The 21,873-nt window shown below is 47.8% G+C and overlaps 2 protein-coding genes across 2 annotated transcripts; both read right to left on the bottom strand.

Annotated features, from left to right (window-relative positions):
• Positions 1 to 7,233: 7,233 nt before the first annotated feature.
• Positions 7,234 to 12,679, bottom strand: LOC149348562 (uncharacterized). Its single transcript, XM_089585852.1, has 5 exons — positions 12,608 to 12,679; positions 11,075 to 11,224; positions 10,446 to 10,592; positions 8,611 to 9,408; positions 7,234 to 8,127 (listed from the first exon to the last, which is right to left on the bottom strand). The coding sequence occupies exons 1-5, from the start codon at positions 12,677 to 12,679 to the stop codon at positions 7,234 to 7,236; spliced, it is 2,061 nt and encodes a 686-aa protein (XP_089441978.1).
• Positions 12,680 to 13,298: 619 nt separating this feature from the next.
• Positions 13,299 to 21,860, bottom strand: LOC149348561 (sodium- and chloride-dependent glycine transporter 2-like). Its single transcript, XM_089541794.1, has 9 exons — positions 21,637 to 21,860; positions 20,171 to 20,300; positions 19,664 to 19,798; positions 18,665 to 18,768; positions 17,451 to 17,575; positions 15,318 to 15,430; positions 14,801 to 14,929; positions 13,391 to 13,490; positions 13,299 to 13,315 (listed from the first exon to the last, which is right to left on the bottom strand). The coding sequence occupies exons 1-9, from the start codon at positions 21,858 to 21,860 to the stop codon at positions 13,299 to 13,301; spliced, it is 1,077 nt and encodes a 358-aa protein (XP_089397920.1).
• Positions 21,861 to 21,873: the final 13 nt, after the last annotated feature.

Below are 21,873 nucleotides of genomic sequence, written 5' to 3'. Positions count from 1 at the left end.
GCTGGCCATCAGAAATGTTTGCAGCAATCTTTTCCAGTTTGTAATGCCCCTCTACAAAAATGTCAAGAGTTAGCAGTGATCAAAACTCCTTTTTTTTCCATCCCTTAAAACCGTGCCGCAAAAGCAACCGAGTAATTTTCGAGTTTTCAAGGTTGATATCTGCACAGACATTAACAGTTTCATGTGGAAAAAGAACCATAAAGTTACAGCTAACATTTTGTAAAGTGATGTCACAGTCAAATATTACACATTGGTTTCGGGCCGATTGGTTGCTTCCTTTCGCAGTTACCATATGCAAGTTAGACTTGCTTGTCGCGTTCTACGTATGATTTTTAGTCGTAGTTTAGCACCTTTATGTTGTAGGGCATTTAATTAATGAACTAAGCGTCGGAGGACTCGATCACTACCAGGTACGGAGCCTACGGCAGTTATGGCGAACGCCCGATACAGCACTAGGCCTTCTCTAGAGGCAGGGGAACATGCGGCCGGTGTAACAAAACTCATCCGCAAACCGCGGCTAGCTTGATGACGAACATGAATGCGAACCTGTATTAAACATGCCTAAATCTTCCGATCGAAGTGTATGTACCAAAACAAAATTTATCACATTTACCCTTAAGTTTGACTCAAACCAGTACCGGCTCGAAAAAGGCGCTACCCGACCCCCAAAACCACTCGGCTTTCGCAACAGCCCCTCGGATCGCAAAAGAACTCGCAACCAGAAGGACGCACTACCCTAAATCGGCTGATTCAACGAGCACTGGAAAACAAAAACAAAAAAGGTGTCTCGAACGACATGCACAAAGAACGCACCACCTACGCATTCCCAGCGCCACCCAACTCATCGGCTGGAGTACCCTGAACAACGTATGAAGGATACCTGTGGCCTTCACACCAGGAGTATGAAGAGAAGTGCAATGAATCCTGTTAGGTAGGGTGTCTTTCATTAACCTGTCTCCTATTGTGTGGCTGTCGTGTGGATATGCTATTGTCGATTTTTGCTAAATCGACGCCATGACGAGGCAGTGCGGCTAATTAGCATACAGTGGATCGGCGCTCGGGAAAATACGTAATTTGCTTCTGTGTGAGCGCTTTGGCGCTACGTACATCCAAACTTTGTAGTCAGAGTTTAATACGTTACGGCAAGCCGATGCAGACAGAGCGACATGACCGATGGTGATAGCATGTTTTTATGGTTTCGGGCCCAACGCGCGCCTTCCTGCCCACACAAGTGCCCGCTTCATCTTCTAGTGCTTGAAAAAGTATATTTTACGAGCGCTGGTATATAGTTATTTGTGCGGTAATGAGATAGGCCAGGCTGCAACTGTCCATACATGAGTTCTCCGTATAGGTCCATCGACACTCAAAAGAGCTTTGGGACTACCAAGTTGCCCAGAGGAATGTCTGCAGAATTTTCAAGGCGAAAGCCTTCCATGGATTGGCGTGGACGGAAGTTGTAGACAAGAGTGTCCGCAAAAGTGTCCACACGAACTGCCAATAATAAGAAAATTGGGGCCTAGGTGGAAATCGAACCCGCACCGCCGTCGTGCTATACGGGGACGCTGACACTCCGCCGCGCAATTTTTTTCTTTCAACATGGTTTACTGCACGAGGTTATGATGTACAAAAGGGGCTGTATACAGACTGTTTACAAATACTTCAGCTGGCGGTGGCACTCCACCAACTTGATCGAAGACAACGCAACTAAAAGGGCGACAATGATCGTCTCTCCCATCCTAAATGTCCCTGAACTGGAGCATCATTCGGATTAAACAACTTCTGGGTGGAACAAGAGATTCAGCGTGGCAACATGCTCGTTTTCCAAGAATCTGCCAAGACACTTGGACGTGTGAAGCTGAATAAAGGCGCGTCCAGTGAATGCAGTTGTTTTAAAGCCTACATGAGTAAGTATGAGCATGTTAATTACAGATGTCGCAATCGTGCCAGTACCAAATTTCCTTAGTTTCCGGTATATTTTCTCCACATTTAACGTGCACTCATAGCGCCATCATGTTTTACCAACTTAAAACCCGCTCTCAATGTACGGTGCTGGCCCAGGAGAGGGCGCAGGTGGGGGACCCCGCACAGCTTTGACATTCTCCGCTCGTAAGGAGACTTAAGTGCACCTCATGAATGTTATGTTGACCATTGGGGCAGGACAGTTCAGACCGCATCCGAAAGATGTGCAGACGAGCTGGGTTATGTTGAAATCTGAGAAAACAGGTGCACGACAACTCTGTTAGAGTAACTGAACAAGATCAGTATTCTAGGATCAAGAACATTGAAATAAAGGGTGTACCGTGTGAGGATAATGAAAACCTAGAAGAGCTGCTTGCTAAAGTGGGCGACGCAGTGGGTGAGCCTATAGATAGGCAGGATATCGAGGTGTGTCATCGTGTTCCTGTTTGGAACGACGCCGAAAGCAAGAACATTGTTGCCGTTTTCAACAGCCGTGCGAAACGAAACCAAGTGATTGACAAGGCACGCAGCAAGAAACTAAACACCGAAGACCTAGGATTTTCAACCAAGGCATCGGTGTTTGTGAACGAACACCTTTGCCCTCAGCTTAAGTTTCTGCTAGGAAAGACTATCGCAAAAAAGAAGGCAATGAGCTGGCGTTTTGCATGGGCGAAAGGCGGCAAAGTTTTCGCGCGGAAAACGGAGACATCTCGTGTCATCCGGATTTCATGCGAAGCTGATTTGGAAAAGATTGTGTAAGCACATCTTGCGCTACTCAGTGCATCTTCTTTCCCCGTGCTGATGAACACACCGAAAAATATCGCTTGCCCGAAAGACAGTACGCACCTTGCCTTTCTACATTTTAATGCGCAGTCTGCAAGGAACAAATACGATGAAGTAACAACATTTTTTGATGAATTTAGATTCAAGTTTCATATCATAATGATAACCGAAACATGGTATAAAACGCAAGAAGAAGTGCTTTGTCTACCAGGCTACAGGAGTTTCTACCTAAACAGACCCTTCAGGCGTGGTGGGGGAGTAATGCAGTTGATATCAGAACAGTTGCCATGCGTAGTGCTCCCCGACTTCACAGCTATTACTCCCGATTACGAGACTCTGACGCTCCAATGCAAGCAATCTATATTTGTCGTTACTTATAGGCCACCAGATGGGAATACTGATCAATTTCTTGCCTACTTAGAAAGGCTGCTGAATTTCGCGTGTTTGAATAAACTGCACATTACCATCGGTGGTGACTGCAACATTAACATGCTTCAGCCTACTCTAAACTCGCAACGTATGTGTCTGCTTCTGGACACTTTTCATTGTTCAACCGTAATAACAGAGCCTACACGCATCACTTGTCACTCTGAAAGTCTTCTTGACATATTCATCACAAATAACCCGGAAGGCTGTATCAAAGCCGGCGTTATAACGGCAGCTCTGGGTGATCATTTGCCTATTTTTATGTTTTGCAAGCCCGGTGAGCTATGTAAAAACTTCGAAAAGCCTTGTGAATCATTTTTAGTTCAAGAAATTAATGAAAAAACGCTTGAACGTTTCCGAACTGCAGTTGAGGAAATTGACTTTACATCTGCGCTTGAGTGTACTACTGCTGATGATGCCTACGACATTTTCTTGGGTTTGCTTAAACGTGCTTACACAGATTGTTTTAAGTACAAATCTGTCAAAAAGCGCAAAAAATGTCGGAAACCATGGCTCACTGACGAATGTATTAGAATGATTAGTGAAAAAAATGCGATGTATTTTCAGTTCTTGAAAACAAAAGACCCCAATGATTTCATATCATTTAAGAAATACAGAAACAGTGTAACAAAAGTGTTACGCAACTCTAAACACGCTTATTTTGAAAATCTTTTTGGTCGCGTTGCAACTCGGGGAGACGCTCTTTGGCGTGAATTACATAAACTTTTAAATCGCAATACGCACGAAAGTGGAGACCTCGAAATTAGTGTCAATAATCAAAGTTTTAAAGGAAGAGAACTATCAAATAAGTTTAATGAATACTTTACGACTTTAGCGAACAGTAACCATGATGATAAAGCATCGTCCTACTTGGGTCTACCGAATGCCCACACTGCTTTTTTTGATCCAGTTACTCCAGATGAAGTGTATTCCATTTTTATGTCTTTGAAGAATAGCAAAGCGCGTGATATTGATGGCCTTCTTATCCGCCCCATAAAGTTTGTGCTCGAGCTCCTGATACCTGCTCTCACACATATTTTCAATACCTGTTTGACTACTGGTGTTTTCCCACAAAAAATGCAGCTAGCCAGAGTCACTGTTCTGTTTAAGTCGGGAGACAAAAATGAGTTTTCGAATTATAGGCCTATTTCTGTGCTGCCTGTCATATCAAAAGGATTGGAAAAAGTCATCTGCAAAAGAGTTGTATCGTTCTGCGATAAGCATTCTATAATATCCATCCAGCAGTTTGGTTTCCGGCAGGGTATGTCAACAGAACTGGCCCTTCTCACACAAAAGGAATTTATTATTAAAGGTTTCGAACAACGAAAATTAACACTAGGCGGCTTTGTAGATTTCTCCAAGGCATTTGACAGAATTAACCACACAACCCTATATTCTAAGCTTGAACATTACGGATTCCGTGGTGTACCTCTTGCCCTTTTACAATCATATCTGTCCGCGAGACAACAAAGCGTTTCACTGAAAGAGGAGTCGTCAGCTCTACGCAATATATCTTGTGGAGTGCCCCAAGGTAGTATATTAGGACCCATTCTTTTTACTATCTATATAAATGACATAGTAACAATAAGCAACCAGGCATTCTTTGTAGTCTATGCCGATGACACAAGTTTCTTTATTCAGTCAGAGGACATTAGTGAATTATCGTCTTTAGGTAATATTACATTTAGTAAACTGTTAGAATGGGGTAAAGTAAATTCATTAGAAATAAATACGAAAAAAACCAAGGCTGTCCTATTTCGACCTGTGCAAAAAATTCTTGATAACAGTATTTGTTTAAAGATAGGCCAAGAAAAAATAGATACTGTACATGAGGTGAAAACCTTAGGTGTAGTATTTAATGAACATCTAAATTGGGATGCACATGTAACAAATGTGCTTCGCAACTTGGCCAAGGCCTGTGGTGTTCTGTGCAGACTTCGTTACATTGTCCCACCTAAGATAAAGCTAATGTTATATAATGCCTTATTTACCCCACACATCAATTACTGTAGCCTTGTTTGGGCAACGACATCAAAGGCGAACATACACCGGCTATTTTTAATGCAGAAGAAAGCAATCCGTCACATTGCAGGCTTACCGTATGATGGCCATACAACAGAGCTTTTCTCAACATATAATATAGTCCCTGCTGTACATCTGTACAATTTAAACTTAAGTATGAAGTACAAAATCTCGTTGGCAAAATCCAATACATGCTTTCTCTCGCTGTGCAATCTTAGACAATCTTTGAATGTTCCTTACAACATAAGACACAGAAACATTTGGCTAGTCCCCTTTTCGCGCACAAATAACGGTTTTAATAGATTGGAACATCGCTTGCCAGTATTATTAAACACACTTCAAGACACAGACATGGACATACGAACATCGTCAAGACCCGCACTCGTTAAATATTTTAGGAATTTAACTGTATGAAGCAATAGATTAAGGACTGGCATTTCCATGTTGTAATTAGAGAAACATTTCTGCATAAATACATTTGTCTGTGTTTCAGATTTCATTTTTGAAGTATGTACATGTATAAATTTTTGTGTATAGAGTTTATATGTGTGTGTATATATATATATATATATATATATATGTATATATATATATATATGTATATATATAATGTGTGTGTGTTGATTTGGTATAATGCTTTCTGGTGTACGCGCGTAAAATATTATTTGATCGTATTTTGTGCTGTAGTGCAAGAATTTCTGCAGAAACTAATCTAATCATTGTGTGTAATTTTTTGTGTGATTTTAAACCCCTGTACGCTGCCATCAAAGGGGGCAAGGGCCTTAGTCAAGCTGCTTAACTAGCAGCTTTTAGCCCTTGCCCTCACATTTTTTCTGTACCAGAATAAATGTGGAATAAATGAATGAATGTGAATGAATGTGAATGTAAGAGGGGTGTTGGGGTGCGTCTTGTGGAGAATAAGAGAGTGCGTCTTGAGCAGAATAAGGGTCTGTGCGACACTGAGAAGAGGGAGGGGTTTGGGGAGTGTCTGAAAAGAGCCTTGAAGCTGTGTGTAGTGCGCCTCGATGAGTTTGTAGAGCAGAGCAGAGCCAGAGATTGGATGGCACTACCAGGGGATCGCAGGCAGCCGGATGAGTGTTTCTCAGGCGAACCTATGGATCAGTTCATTGCCTTCGATCCCAGCATGGCCAGAGATCCGCCTGCGACAGTGGCGGGGGAAGGGGTACGAATGCTTCAGTCAAGCTGTCGTGGAGCTCTGCAGCAATTGTGTGGCTTTGAAGTGAGCGAATGGCATCCATGGAGTCCGTGTTTATTGTCAATGAACAAGTTAGTGAATGGGGTGGCGTTAAGCTTTACAATTTACAAAAGCGATTTCACATTCTCTCATGGGCAAAGTTTCTGCCCAATGAAAAGGTTTTAAATTTGCGGACAGCGCAGCGAGCCTTGAAAAGAAAGATTATATGCATGGATTCGTTAGCGGGAACCACAAGAGGGCAGAGTGGGTAAGGAAACTCAATATCGTTGCTCTAATAAAACAAAATATGAGCATGGGCACGGCATGTAATGCAAATGCAAGACAACCGATGGCCCCTTAAGGTAACAGAGTGTATTTCAGAAAGCGAGCCTACCACCAGGCCCGTGTTCCTCTACAGTACACAGCGTCCGTGTAGCGAATTACAACGAACACTCAAAAGAAGTATAACAGTATTATCCTGTTTAATATATGCATAATTGCGTTCTGTAACCCTTATAGAACATGTAGGCGAGCGTTTCACACAGCACTAATTTCTGCTCAAAGAAAATTTTGAAGGCACTCTCATTTTGAAAGGACTCGATACCCGTCATGGTAGTGTGCAGTGCACACTTCTCGCCGACAAGTTTACTGTATCGTCCAAGGCAGTGCTGCACCCACCCAGCGCTATCTCGAACGCTGTGCGTCTCGTCGCAGGAGAAAAATAATAACGCACGGTTCTCGAACTCCGAGTCAGCAGCACTAAAATGGCGCGCTAGATTGTCATGCTAAGCTGCTGCCACTCAGCATCGCCACAGACTTGTCTCGCAGTGTAGACATGTCTCGGATGATCATGTTTCCGCGTGACTGGGTTTTCGCGACACTTCCTTGTTCTTGTCTTGCTGGCCCTTATTTGCTTTCTTCAGTTCACGGCTACTATTCCCAGCAACACCTGCGCGCTCGGAGTGCTTCGAGCGCGTCGTCACAACCATCGGCGACTGTGGACGCGTTTCTCTTGCATCCGCTCCAGGCCTTTGCGCGCGGGTAGCACGAGCATACTGGCTTCCGGAAGCTTTCTTGAGACCAGAACTACCTGGCATGGAGGGCATCGATGATTTCCGCCGTTCACGTTCCTGGACCGACCCGACGATGGAGACCTTACGTTTCGTGTCATCAGCCTTTATCTTTCTTCTCGTTTGGCCTTTGACGTCTTGCAATGGTGCAGGAGCATTCGCCTGATGCTCGGCCACAGTCGGTCGTCGGGAGCCGAGCGGAGCACTGCCCCTGGTCACACCCAATGCACCACCACCTCCAGAAGGACCACCCTTTGCTTCAGGAATGCTAAGCCTTCCCCCAGACGCAATAGTGGTAGCGGTACCCGCCTGAGGTGCGGACCCGGTGGGAGGAGCTCTCCGCAGGCTGTCCAGCGAAAACCAGGGCGAAAGCGTTGCGAAGCGCTCCTTCGGTGCAGGTTCGCTAGAAGGAGCCCTTCTGCCTCGTTGCAACGCGTTGGCGCGCTCTTCCGGTCTTAAGAGCAGATTCCGCAGTAAAGAGCGAAACGCGGTGGTCTTGTCGATAGTGGACATTGAAGGAGCGCGTGCAATGGCAGGGTGACAGAAAGAATCGCTGTCGACACTAGCTGCGCCCGGCGCTCTGGCGACGTCTTGCGGCCCAGCGCTGACAGCAGCCGGAAGTGAGGCCGCCTTCCTGTGCTTCCGCCGCTTCCGCCTTAGTACGACTCCTTCCTGCGTAGTGCGTCGCGGGGCAAGTATTTTTAGGCACTAGTATTTTCGCGACATCCGAGGTCACGCGATGAAGAAATAGGAGGGCACTCCTGTGCCTCACGTGACAAGAAGCGTAAGAGAAGTCTCGCGCGACAGAACCCGCGACAGGCACCACGAATGGCACGTTCTCACTCGGCCATTCAGAGTCGAGAGCGAAAAACTTTGGCGGCAGCGAGTTTCGTTCGCTCTTTACGCTGAATGTCCAAATGTGGACGTACCATAACAAAACCTTCCCGCGGCAAATGTTACTTTCATCCCACGCAGTCATTTTGTACGCGCGAAAGAAATGTCTGCTGTGTCCTTATCGATTGGAAACTGTTAAATTCGGTAAATGAGCTGCGCAGTGCTTATACAACTTGAGCGTACAAAACTTCCAAAAAAAAGCGTCTCTAACAACGCATCTAAATAGATTTCGGCCGAACATACGTAAACAAAAAAGTTTACCTTCAAGCGTTTTAGCGCTTCCTTTGGCTCCTCCTGTAAACAGGCCGCAGCCTTCTCTACATTAGGCTTAACAGGGACGTCTTCTGCTGTTCTTATTTTATGTCCCACCAGGCGCTGCTCCTGTGCGCCTTCCACGTTCTTTACGGAAGCGCCGCTGCCTTGTGACAAGGCGCCCACCTTCTGATCGCGCTTAACGCCATCCTCCGCCACGCTTCTTCGAGGTGTCTTCTTCGATTGCCGTTTATCCTGTTCATCCTGCAATACAACGGCTACATCTTGTATTTTTCCTGGGGGCTTTTCGTTTTGAAGCTTTTCCTCAGGAATGCATGAAGCAATTGGTTCCGATTGATGACCAGGCGCCGGTATGGTTGCAATGTCCATCGCGTGGTCGACTGGAGCTACCGCTTCGGGGAGATATGGGCCCTGGGCTGGCACATTTCCCCGGTCTGAGCCTGCCTCGGGAGGCCGATGGTCGGGCGGTTCGTTACCCGATGCTTCCATGGAGGCTGCCGCGGGCCTTGAGCTCTTCGTCGTCTCCGATGCGACGTTATCAGCGATGGGTTGCTTGGGGCGCATCATGGACCGCCTGATGGAGCTCAACCGTCGCGACACGTGGACAGTGCCAGAGTCGGGGACTCCGCTGGGGCCGGCATTGCCCGCCTGATTGCGTGGTGAGCTGGGGCTGCCCGAATCAGGGCTCGGAATCGTGTTGCTGGCCACGAACAGATCAGGGCTGCCGAGAACCTCGGTACTCGACGAGGAACTCTCGCTGTTCCTCACTGCCACCCGACGGAGTACCTGCAGGATATTGTGATATCCCGGAAAATACTTTGGTCGGAAGGGGCGGGAACTGACAGGGGGTTTGGTCACTAAGGACGCCAGGACTATTGTTCTCACTATTTGGTGACGATGGGTGGAGAGAAGTCGAATCCTTTTCATTATATTCGTACGTTGTTTATTGCATATATAGATTCAGGCGGACCAGTTGGTTTGGTAGCATTATGCAGTTCACAGCCATGAGCTAGACATGTTCAGAATATATATTATGAGACAGAGCACAGCGCGCAGAATCACAGACAATCACTGTGTCCAAAATGATGTTCTTTCTTATGCGCGCGCCTGGATTTGGGCTTTCAGCTAAATGTAGCTATCTTCGTTTTTCAAGTGCACTGTGCAAAAGCCTTTCCGCATTCGATCTCTATACCCTCATGCTGCGCTGACAACAGCCCGGTAATATGCACCAGCTTAGCCGCATGTTATTCTTGCTTTCCAAACAACTATGTTAAAGTTCAGGCTACTGAATATGATGTGCCTTTCCCTCAGGCACAGTCAAACAGCACATGACAAGGGTCTGTAGAGGCGGATCAGACTGTTGTGCCTTTCCCTGGTGAACAGGCAAACTACACAGGCGGATCAGGCTATGCTGTGCCTTTCACTAGGAGACGGGCAAACAATGCAGGGGTTTGTAGAGGCGGATCAGACTATGTTGAGCCTTTCGCTCGGAGAAAGGTGAAGTGCACAGGGTTCTGTAGAGTGCCGCCGCGGTGGCTCAGTGGTTACGGTGCTCGGCTGCTGACCCGAAAGACGCGGGTTCGATCCCTGCCACGGCGGTTGAATTTCTTTGGAAGAGAAATTCTAGTGACCCGTGTACTGTGCGATGTCAGTGCACGTTAAAGAACCCCAGGTGGTCGAAATTTCCGGAGCCCTCCACTACGGCGTCTCTCATAGCCTTAGTCGCTTTGGGACGTTAAACCCCATAAACCAAACTAAACCAAACCAGGATTCTGTAGAGGCGGGCCAGCGCTAAAGAGGAGAGGGACTCAAAGGGCCAGCACCTTCGCCTTCGGCCGTTGTCCATCTGGGGGCTTCTGGCGGGCCTCCGTGTCCATTCCTTCGAGGACCATGAGCTGCCTGTACACCATGACCTGGTCCCAGGCGGCTGGGACCCACGCGGGCAGGGGGACCAGGCAGTCCCTCATATTCTGGCGACGGGATGAGACCACTCTTAATCTTAATCTTAATCTTTTCACAGGACCTGTGAAAAACAATTTCTTGAATGGAATAAGGACTATAAAATATTTCTATACATCAGAGCGTAACTGCTTATTGAATGGGATAATAGTACAGGTACTTTCCGCAAGCACGCGAGTGCGTCTTGTAATTAAAAGGAAAAAAGAGGCAGCTGAACGACAGTGCTCGCAGTACCCCTGATACTTGGGACGTATGGCGAATTTGACGTTTCTTTGAAGCGAACGCACAAGGACAGCCAGAATCTCCGCGTAAACACGCACTAACACCAATAGGCAAGGTAGGAGGCAAAAAGAAAACATCTTGTTCCGTCTTTAGGGCTGCTCGAAAATTGCAACCCACGAAAGGCCCTATTTCTTGTAAATACATCTTTATGAAATAAGGTCTCATTCTTTCGCGTTGATAAACTACTTCGTCAACGCATTCACCCACTCACCAGACCAGTTTCTTTCATGAAGACAATAGCAAACACTGGAATGCAGCTGAGCTGTACAAGATATAGCCATGCCGTGACAGCGTAGGTCCACATGGGGTAGTGGAGGTCCTGCCCCTTGTACCCGATGATTACTTCCGCGAAAAAGACGCTCTGCGAAATAAAACAAGAAAACTCCAAAGGGGCTACCCACAACTGACGCAGAGGATTGCGCTCGATATGCTGCGCGGCCGGCTAAACCAGAATGAGTACCCAGTGAACCCAAAATATACGCTGAACGTCCCGTTTAGTGCCTGACATCGGCGACACACTCTATGCTCAGGGGACAGTTGCCGGAAAAGCAGGCACGCCAGGTCGCCTGAGATTTTCCCGCGAAGTGCTTTTGGCATCCAAAGGCAACTAGAGAGACAAGAAAGAGTAAAACGGCTTGCTCAGCACAGACGAAAAAAAGGTCTCAATCCAAGGGACAGGTAGCAGGTATCTGCGACACCAACTACACCGCTCGAGCACTCGGTCGAGACAATTGCATGGACAAATCCATTGGCGGGGGAATAACTGCGGTTAGGACGCCCTTCGTGAAGCTGCCACCTGATTTTGAAGCCGCTGTTAGACCAATATCCTGTGGACGCACTCTTGGTGTCCACTATCCGAGAAACTACGTCTCAGGGACGTCTCCGGGAAATTAAGAACCGAAGTTTTGTAACCGCAGTGTCTCGAAATTCCCGGCGTGGGAGTGCGTGCGAACTCGGTCCCCTTTACTGTTGCACAGGCCGGCCCCAGAGAAATCCGCATTTCCTATTAGGGATCTGAATGGATGTCCATCGGACACCCAGTAGCGGACATATTCTGAACATTCTTCGGACGCTTGCGATCCATTGCATAAAGTTTGACGAAACAAAATTTCTCTTAAAAGGAGTGCCGAAGAATAATTTCGGCTGAAAAAGGGCTGTTGTCGAATGAAATAACAGCCCAGTGGCATATGTTTGAGGCAAAAAATTTGCTCTCTCTGATGTCCCCCGAGAGCGTTCTGTAACCGCAGTGTCTCGAAATTCCCGGCGTGGGAGTGCGTGCGAACTCGGTCCCCTTTACTGTTGCACAGGCCGGCCCCAGAGAAATCCGCATTTCCTATTAGGGATCTGAATGGATGTCCATCGGACACCCAGTAGCGGACATATTCTGAACATTCTTCGGACGCTTGCGATCCATTGCATAAAGTTTGACGAAACAAAATTTCTCTTAAAAGGAGTGCCGAAGAATAATTTCGGCTGAAAAAGGGCTGTTGTCGAATGAAATAACAGCCCAGTGGCATATGTTTGAGGCAAAAAATTTGCTCTCTCTGATGTCCCCCGAGAGCGTTCTAACGTTCCGACTTATAGGATGACGACGTACGACTTTTCAGCTCCAGTTGAAGTCGCTATAACTGACAAATATCGGCAAAACACGACCCTGCACCGTTGGCAGGGGCAAAGGTACCTTTTTAAAGGCACTGCATACGTGGAAATGGCCGCTAGTAAGAATCGTTCAGCAGCCACTTACAATTACGGCGATGGGAATGACCGACGTCCAGCAGACCTTCACGAAGAAGCTGCATTCGCGGCCGGTCATCATTTCGGAGATAATATTGAGTCTGTGTAGACCTGCGAGAGAGATAGGCAGACGTGGGGCAGGAAAGGATCATCAGAACATTAATTCTCTTGTCATGTGTTGCGAAAAAGCTACCAAACCACCTACTACTCCTCTCACGCCCAACCTTCCCTGCAATCATTACAGCAGCACAGTTTTACAAGGTAAGCCCATTATAATAACAGTGCTACTAAACAAACTCAATAACGCCATAACAGCTGTTTCTGCGTCTTTATCCGGTTTGTTGTTGCGAATTTAAAACCGAACGCCGGCGAGAACGCAGCTGTCCTGTCCCTAATACAAAACTTTCCATGTACATGCCGTGCCTGCGCTGGGGACAATACGTGTAGGTGCTCCTAAAACTCACCATTGAGTATTGTATTTATTGTACTGTATCCGATTTTATGGCGCACAAGAAACTCATATCATCATGCACCAAACGCATGGTGTAATTTTTTTCGAAAATTGGGTGTCCTCAGCGACAGTACTTGTCCGGACCATTGAGTCTCATTACCTTCGACTGACGGCTAGTTACCTTCTTATATGAGCCGCATAGCCAAAGAGTATTACGCTCATGCACTCAACACGTACGACAAGGTGTCGATCATGCAAAACCCTGCTCTGCAAGAACCCAATATTCACTGTATGCTCTCTTCACAGTCTGCTAAATAATTGCGCATCCTTGAAGCAACTCACCGCAGAACTGCAGCACCACGACAGACTCCAGGAGCAGCACCAAGAAGCGCAGGCCCCGGTCCTGGTTGTGGACGAAAATGGACGCCATTGCGGCGCCACCCTGGGGCCGATGGAATAACACAAAATGGAAGAAAGTTTCAGCGTATCGTCATCTGGCGAAGGTGTGATATGCTGAAAGTGCGCCTGTAGGGTCCTGACTCGTGCGACTGTTTCCACGAACAACAATCACCAGCCCCTTCATGGAACAATGAGGAAAACTCGTTGTTAGTAAAAACTCTTCTATGGCTATGTTCATTTTTTCTGGCACAAAACGACGCTTATATTGCGAAGAGAATTGCATTGATCAATTTTAACGGCACTCCTTTCAAATTCGTTATGTTAACGCCGAAACGGACCCCTCTGGCGTCCGGAATCCGCGCAGTGTGTGACGCACCACAGTTTACTTCCGAAATCGGTCGAGTGGGACGACAGGTGTATTTCAGTTTTTCCCTTAGCTAGCTAATATAAGCTGTTTTCAACAAAGGAAGTAGCATCTTTGTTATTACAACGCGGTATCTGTCAATACACGCCACCATTCGATTGTTGTAAGCGCTCGTTTAGTGTCACCTACACCCAGGTCTACCCGGAATGCATCTGCTCAGATGGCACCCTTCAATGAGCCCTCCAGCTACTTCGACGCACGTAACCCTCTCCAACTCATTCCATGCCGTAGAATTGAGCGGACAGACAAGTGCAGCATTCCTCGATAAAAATTGTGAATATTCGAAAACGGTAAGGTACTACCAAGAAAATATTGAAGGTAATAAACGCATTATCTTTCTTTTAAAGTTTTTCCCTCGCTCGCACCGAGCATTTAAAACTACCATAGAAAATCAATGGAGAATGGCTGTGATGATAACAAAAACTTAAATAGCAAAAAAATGTAAGCCTTCTGCTGGAGATCTTCGGATATATTGGTTGTTATAATGAAATCTTTCTATATGAAAATTTCATTCACAAACTCTTTCCTGTTAAAAAATGCTGTAACCCAGAATTACTCGGTATGTCTGCAGAGTCATGCAGACAAAAATTCAGCTCTTGAATTTTCAAAACATAACGTGAATAAAAAATTTACCCATGGAGCCGTTAAGCACGCACTTTCCTGAAACAGCGCCTGTTACATCATTCTGCCAAGTTCGTTTCCTCCTTCTACTGGAAACCAGGCATACCAGATAAACCGGATACGTAATACCATTAATTCGACCGAATATGGGTAGCTACCTTGGAGGGATGACTCAAAAATATCCGTTAACGGGATCATCGAGAGTATGACTTCGTTGTAAAGTTTTTTTTTTTCCAGGGATCTCGTCAAAACACTCAGCCATTCAGCCTCTTGTATTTCAGGACAGCGCGTGTGATTGCTTCACTCACGGGGCTGCAGACCACGGTGGTGGCGGTGACGAGCAGGGCGCAGAGGAAGAAGTGCACCAGGGTCCGGTTGGCCAACACCAGAGGGTGCGAGGCGGCCAGCAGCTCCAGCAGGATGTCCGGCACCACCAGCTGTATATACAGTGCGGGGAGAAGAAAAAAGAAGATTCAAATCGCCCTGGAATGCTAATTTCGATAGAACGCATGTTAGTGGTTCGGTTACATCACGAGCGACCAGAAAAATGGCTTGTACAGTTCTATCAACCTAATCATGGCTATAAACCTAATAAACCTAATCAAGCTTCGATCGCTGCATTTCGATGTAGGAGAAATCTATAAACGCTATGCCACGTCAGTGCACGTTAAGGGACCCTAGCTGGTCAAAATTAATCAAATGCCCTGAGCAACAGAGTCCATGATAGCCCGCGTACAAATTTGCATCTTTAGACCCCACATTCGAAAGAATCTACTTCCACGCCATGGCAACAAAGCAACATGGTCCAAGGAAGCGCGCACTCACAAACTTGGGGAGCACCGTGGAGACGATCCACAGGGAGTGGACGTGTCCCCAGAACTGCTGCCACGGCACCGCACTCATGGCCTGGGGCACGATGCTCGCCGAGGGGTCGGACTCTGCACCGGAGAGTAGTGTGGAATGATTGTTGCAGATTCACACTTTTTTGGCAGCATAAGTGGAATGGCATTGGGAATCAGCAAGCAGAGCAGACGTACCTTATTCTAAACATTTGCTCTGGATGGCATCCACTGAACACTACGCGCTAAACTTTCACTGAGGTCATCCTTCGCAAAATTGTTAAACGTGCCCTTGACTTCCCCATCACTACTTCAAACAGCCGGCTTATGGCCCTTGGGGTGGTGAATACTTCACGGGAGCTCCGGGAGGCGCACCTTACAAACCAGTACACGCGCTTGTCGCTCACGGAGTCGGGTCGCCGCCTTCTTGCTCGACTCCATATCCAACACACCCCTCCAATGGAAGACAGGTTTCACATCCCGGAACTGTGGAGACGTGCCCTCCACGTGCGGCCTTTTCCAGCAAACATGTCACATGAAGACCATAATGGTCGGCATCTAGCATGAGCGGAAGCGCTAGCCCGATATTATGACAACAAAACAGGTGTGTACTACGTGGACGCCTCCGGCCCTCACCACGGGGGATGGTACACGGCCACGGTAGTTCACAACAGCAACACAGTTAACGACCTCACTTTCAGAGCCCGCAGTGCAACACAAGCAGAAGAGGTCGCGATTGCTCTCGCGGCCTCACATTCCAAATCAAAATACATCATCACCGACTCGCGAGGGGCCTGTCGGAACGTCGAACAAGGCTGCACTTCCTTCCTAGCCTATCGAATATACCAAAATTGCATACGGGATACGGACCCCGCACACCGTTACCTCATATGGGCCCCTGCTCATCAGGGGTTGGCAGGAAACGAGGCAGCAGACGGAGCCGCCCGCGCGCTCTCTCACCGGGCTGTTTTCTCCTCCCCACCTGATCAGGAACCCGATTTTAATCCGGTCTATACGTTCAAAAATATCGCAACCTACTATCAAGACAGCCATCGCCTTTACCCTAGCCCATGTAAAGGCCTCAGGAAGGCGGATGAGCGGCTCCTTCTCCGCCTCTTCACCAATACATTGCTGTGCCCGGCAGCCCTAAAACATTTCGACCCCTCCTTTAGCGGCAACTGCCCGCACTGTAGTGCGGTGTCTTCGGACACCTATCACATGGTGTGGGCCTGCCCCTCAAACCCGGCTATTCCCCCCATCCCCAACCCAACCCGGGAGGACTGGGAGGCGACCCTGCTCGGCTGCCACGACTTACAGGCCCAACAAGCCTTAGTCGGGCGCGCCCGGGCGGCGGCTACAGCCACTGGGGTCCCAAACTAGGGACCTCCACCTAGTGTTTGTAAGAATCGGTCCCTTACGGGCTGATCCAAACACCTCCTGTCCGTTCTGAAAATTTTTTCACCACCACCACCCACTCAGCGACGATAAATCGGATGTCCAGTCATTGGACGCACTCTCTTGTGCTCTGTAGGCTATCCTGGCAAGACATGGTTCAGTACTTTTGTCGCGGCGGTGCACTTTCTTTGATTAAACTCAATACTGAACGAAATGGGCCTTCCATACTACACAACAGAAGGTAAGTTCCACAATTAATCATTGTCGTTTTTTGTTTCTTTTCTGGGAGTCTTCTGAAAACCACAAACGATGGGCAGAAGCCGGAAGGTCGTCCCCATAGCGACCTATAAGCATCACGGTTTAGGAATAGAACGAGTGGCTTATTGAACCGCCAGTGAATTTTTTTATCGCTTCCTAGTACGATGTCTTCCAAGATTGCGAGGCTAGATTGTAAAATACACTATAAACACCATTTCATATTTTTCGCAATTTAGCGACAAGTCAACACGCATATGGTGCACAAAAAAGATGCACACCTTTAACCCTACATGAGATAGAATTTTGTATTTCGACTAAGTTGGGCATCCTAGTTTCAGTGCAGTATGTACTGTGACTCGAAGTACCGCAATATTCGTTCTTTAGTTTATTTTCACCATTGTAATTTAGCTTCTAGATATATATAGCCTGCGTACTGCATTTCAAAAAATGCATCGAAAATGCGCACCCGAGTCGACGAGCATGCGGATATCGACGCCGATGCTGGAGGAGAGGTGTCCCAGGAACATGAAGGCGATCACCGTGCGCAGGCCCTTGGTCGCTGTGTCGGCCGCCAGCACAAAGATGACATCCCTGAAAAGGGTCAAATCGACAGTAGCTGCTCCACTGTACCGAGCATAGGAACAAACTTCTCGCCACAATACTCGCGTTTCGTTTCTGTTCGCCTCTAATCGTAGACTGCACAGACTGACGGATGTCGGCGCTAAGGAGCACTTGGAGGCGCTAAGCTGCCAGTCTCTCGCACTGGGTTTGTGTATCGGCGTCTTCACCAAATTCCATTCGGGTGGCGCGAACAGATCAACTTCGCTGGCCGCTGCATTAGAGTAGTACCCCATCGCCACAGCCGAACGCACTGTCTGCAAGCTTTAGTATTCACAGTACATACGCAGTCTTAAGGGCCCTCCGTAATTTTGCAGCGAAAGCTACATCGGACACGAACTTGCCATTTCGCTGTGGCGGTGCTCCGAGGAGGCACAGAGACCGACCTTGAGCCGTTGCCTAGCAACCGCCGCAGCTGGCGGACGCCGCGCGCTCGCCGCGCCATCTGGCATGTCGTCACACCGTGCACCTCGCCGCGGAGCCGCCGTTTGGCATGACATCACACCGCTTGCCTCGTCGTTGCGCTCACCTCCACTCGCTTCGCCCAAGGCTAACCAAGCTATGCCTTAGCTTTCGCTACGTATATCCTGGCATAGCCGAGCTAAGCCACTGAATTTTTTCGCAATGTGCAGCCATGGTGGAATTTTTAATAGGTTTGGTTTGGTTTGGTTTATGGGGTTTAACGTCCCAAAGCGACTAAGGCTATGAGAGACGTCGTAGTGAAGGGCTCCGGAAATTTCGACCACCTGGGTTTCTTTAACGTGCACTGACATCGCACAGTACACGGGCCTCTAGAATTTCTCCTCCAAAGAAATTCAACCGCCGCGGCTGGGATAGGCTTCGGACTTTCTAAGTCTCGCCATTGCATTCGCTCGTGACCTTAACTTTCATGTAACACCCATATTCCAAACGTTTGCGTCAAACGAAATAAATGAAATCAAATTAGTTTTATGTACAATCTGACAAGTAACAACATTCTGCAGTCAAAGTCAGACAGATTAGCAAGCTTTCGAAGGAACAACTCGCTACTGACAAATACATAATCGCACGGTCGATCCTCACTCGTGGTAGTCGTTCTTGAAGTTGTTGAGCCTCGCGACGCCCAGGTAGACGGACCCCGTCACGCCCACGCTCTCAAGGCACTCGTAGAGGGCGTTGGACCACATCTGGCGGGTAAGAAAAGCTTTCATTGTAGCATCCACAGCTCACGAGGTGATCTTTATCCAAAGATACATTAGCTCAAAGTATGGTTTCTAACGAAGAAGATATACAAAAAAAAGATGTTCTCTGAGCATAATTCACGAAGCTGTGGGAGTAGGGCCCTGGTCAAAATCCATGCATGAAGATGGAATTTGAACAGGGGTAGCTTCCTGTAGTTAGCATAGCACCGCTATGAACTGCTGTGAAGGATAACTGCGAAGGATAATTGAGAAGGGTAATTGTGCTGTGAAGCGCAAACCGCGCACCGATCACCGCCCGTGCGCTGCAGGTCATGTTAAGCACGACTGTGCATTATTCAGCTTATTTTAGCCACAGCAATTTTGAAAAGTGTATAACATCGTGCACAGCAAATACAGTACAAGGCTCCATTGTAACTAAATGCTATAGACTTACCCAGCAATACTGGACAAAGCATTTTTGAGCGGGAAACCGCTTATGAATAAAAATTTTTACTATAATGTAAGATTTCACTATAACCAATATATCCACCGATCTCCACACGGCAGTCTTGTATTTTTTTCTTCTGTTCACGTTTTTGCTGTCGTCAAAAGCGTTCCCCTTTGGTTTTCTATGGCAGTCGTAACTCTTCGACGCGATCGATGCAGACATTGTAAAAGAAAGATTTTGCTACATATCAGAATAATAGACCATTGTCTTCAATATTTCCATAAGAGTGTCTTAAAATTTTTAAGTTTTTAAAACTTTTTGCCAAAGAAAGCTGCACATGTTTGTTGTAAACTACTGCGCTAACTGCCGCTAAAAGAACTCCGCAGCAGAACAGAGGGGGGGGGGGGATCATCAACAGTGGACACTGCGCAATGTTCTACGGCTAGCACTAACCTCCACGTCGACCACGCTACCCCAGTCGGCGTAGAACAGCATGCCGAGGCCACCCAGGCCACCAGGCAGGGCAGCTCCGCGCACCAGGAGCAGTGCGGTGGTCACCAGGTGCAGGAAGACCATAGCGTACAAGAACTGGGGAAAATGGGCACACTAATTGTGATGTGCCTAAGGAAAAGCATCAGCTGCACATGGCTGGTGAATTGGGACTTCAGGCAAGAGGGTGCAACCCTAGCTACCATTGCCTCCTGTTTTTGGTGAGGTGCTCGGAACAGATTGGCTATCATCTAGTCAATTTTAGAGGTTTTCAAAATCGCCTGTGTGCTGCCCCATGTCACATCAGGTTATATAACCCCAAGCAGTCAAGACTAAACCAGAACGTCCCACAAGAGCCATCCTTTCTCTAACTTCATTTACTTTCTATTTCATCCCTTCCCTCAGGAAGACGGCTGCTGCGCCTTTCTTTTCCTCAGCCCCCTCCCCCTCTCTAGCTCGTCGTCCACCCACCCGCCTGGCGCTGCTGAGTCCGTGGCGAGCGAGGGCGAACACCAGCACCCAGGCGGCGGCCAGCGAGAGCAGTGGCTGCGCCCGGATCTCGTCCAAGGAGCCGCCGTCCCAGGGGACTCCGGCACGGCGCCTGCGGGGGTGCACGGAGGGGTCACGTCTCCCTCAGCCGCGGGAGCGACGCCGAAAACGTAAAGCGCCAAAACCGATGTTCACCTTTGCAGCAATACAATACTTCCTAACCGCCCCTTGTATTTATTTTTACACGATGGCATGCACAGCCTAGTGTACCGATGGAGGAACTGCAGCATCGTTCGTGGTGGTCAGTACGGCAAAATCACGAATCCTCGCAAAGAAGAGATAGCATAGTTGGTCAAATGTTTAGGGGAATCCATAAAGTGGAGTAGATTTGTAATAAGGGAGCAATTACTCATTCACATCCACCTAAGCGCGGTAATCAGTAATTGCTCCCTTACTAAAAATCTACTCCACCTTGGGGGATTGCCCTAAAACATTTGACCAACACTGTTCCCACCTGGAGTTATTGATCAATTCGCTCTCGCCCTACCATAAGCTTTCCGTCCCGGTTAGCTCATTTGGTAGAGCGACTGAAGTGGTGGTCCCGGGTTCGAACCTCGGACCAGGACGAATTTTTCTTTAACTGCGAAGTTTATGAGAAAGCAGTACAGTTTTCCTTTGTAGCCGTTGGCTGCGCTTAGGTGGGTATCAATGAGTAATTGCTCCCTTATTACTAGAGATAGCATAGATTCATGTGAATATCATCATCACCACCAGAATATCTAGATCTACTGCACATCAAAACCCTATCCGACTAGTTTTCAAGTGGTCGTGTCGTGCGTCAGCTGGAGCCACCTTAACCATGCAGACTTCCCTACCTCATCCGCCTGTCTGACTGTCACCCTTGGTTGAGACAGGTTGGCCAGATGGTTCTTGATAATCACAAAGAGGGGGGGGGGGGGGGAGACTCAGGGTGCTTGCCAACGTTTCAGCAAGAGAACTTGTCTTCGTCGAGGACAAGACAAATCATCTTGTTACATGTTTCCAGGAGACCATATAACCATTTCGTAGATTTGTATACCCTTGCAATTTATTCCGCTACACTAAGGGTCCTTAGCTTTCTTGTTTTGAGTATAGTTAGTTATATGGGGTTTTATGGCGCATAAGCAACTGTGGCTATCATGCGCCAAACACAAGGTTAGATGATGTTATATTAAGTGTATCCATTCTTCTCCCTAACTTAATATGCAGTTATCGCGTGAATATCCGTTTTTCACTTCCCTCAATAATGTTGCGGCCCTTGAGGCAAACGTATTGACAACTCTCGCAGTATTGACAACTCTCGCTGTCCGTACTACGTGGGTATGCATGTTGTCAAGAACCGACGGTGGAAGGCGGCGGTGTGCAAGAATACGGACACCGCAAAAATTTCAGACGTAATCTGAACTCACGGCTGCGGCTGGTGAACGGGGTTGTAGATGCCCGGTATGCATCCTGCGGCTTCGTGGTGGTAGTCTCTGGCGGGCACCGCGACCACCAGACCACCGTCGTCGCCACCGGAGGTGGGCAGTCCCTGGTCGAGCTGCTCTCGATGGAAAGACTCCGCCAGCCGCGTGCGCACGTTACTGCACAGCGGCTGCAGTGCGGAGGAGGCGAAGGAAACCAGAGCTAGCATCTCAGCCTAACAG

Source organism: Amblyomma mixtum, chromosome 4, assembly GCF_055824585.1.
Source record: "Amblyomma mixtum isolate Tamu chromosome 4, ASM5582458v1, whole genome shotgun sequence".
In the NCBI taxonomy this organism is placed as follows: domain Eukaryota; kingdom Metazoa; phylum Arthropoda; class Arachnida; order Ixodida; family Ixodidae; genus Amblyomma; species Amblyomma mixtum.
The sequence above is the reverse complement of the archived record's forward strand: the minus strand, read 5'-3'. Positions and strand labels throughout refer to the sequence as shown.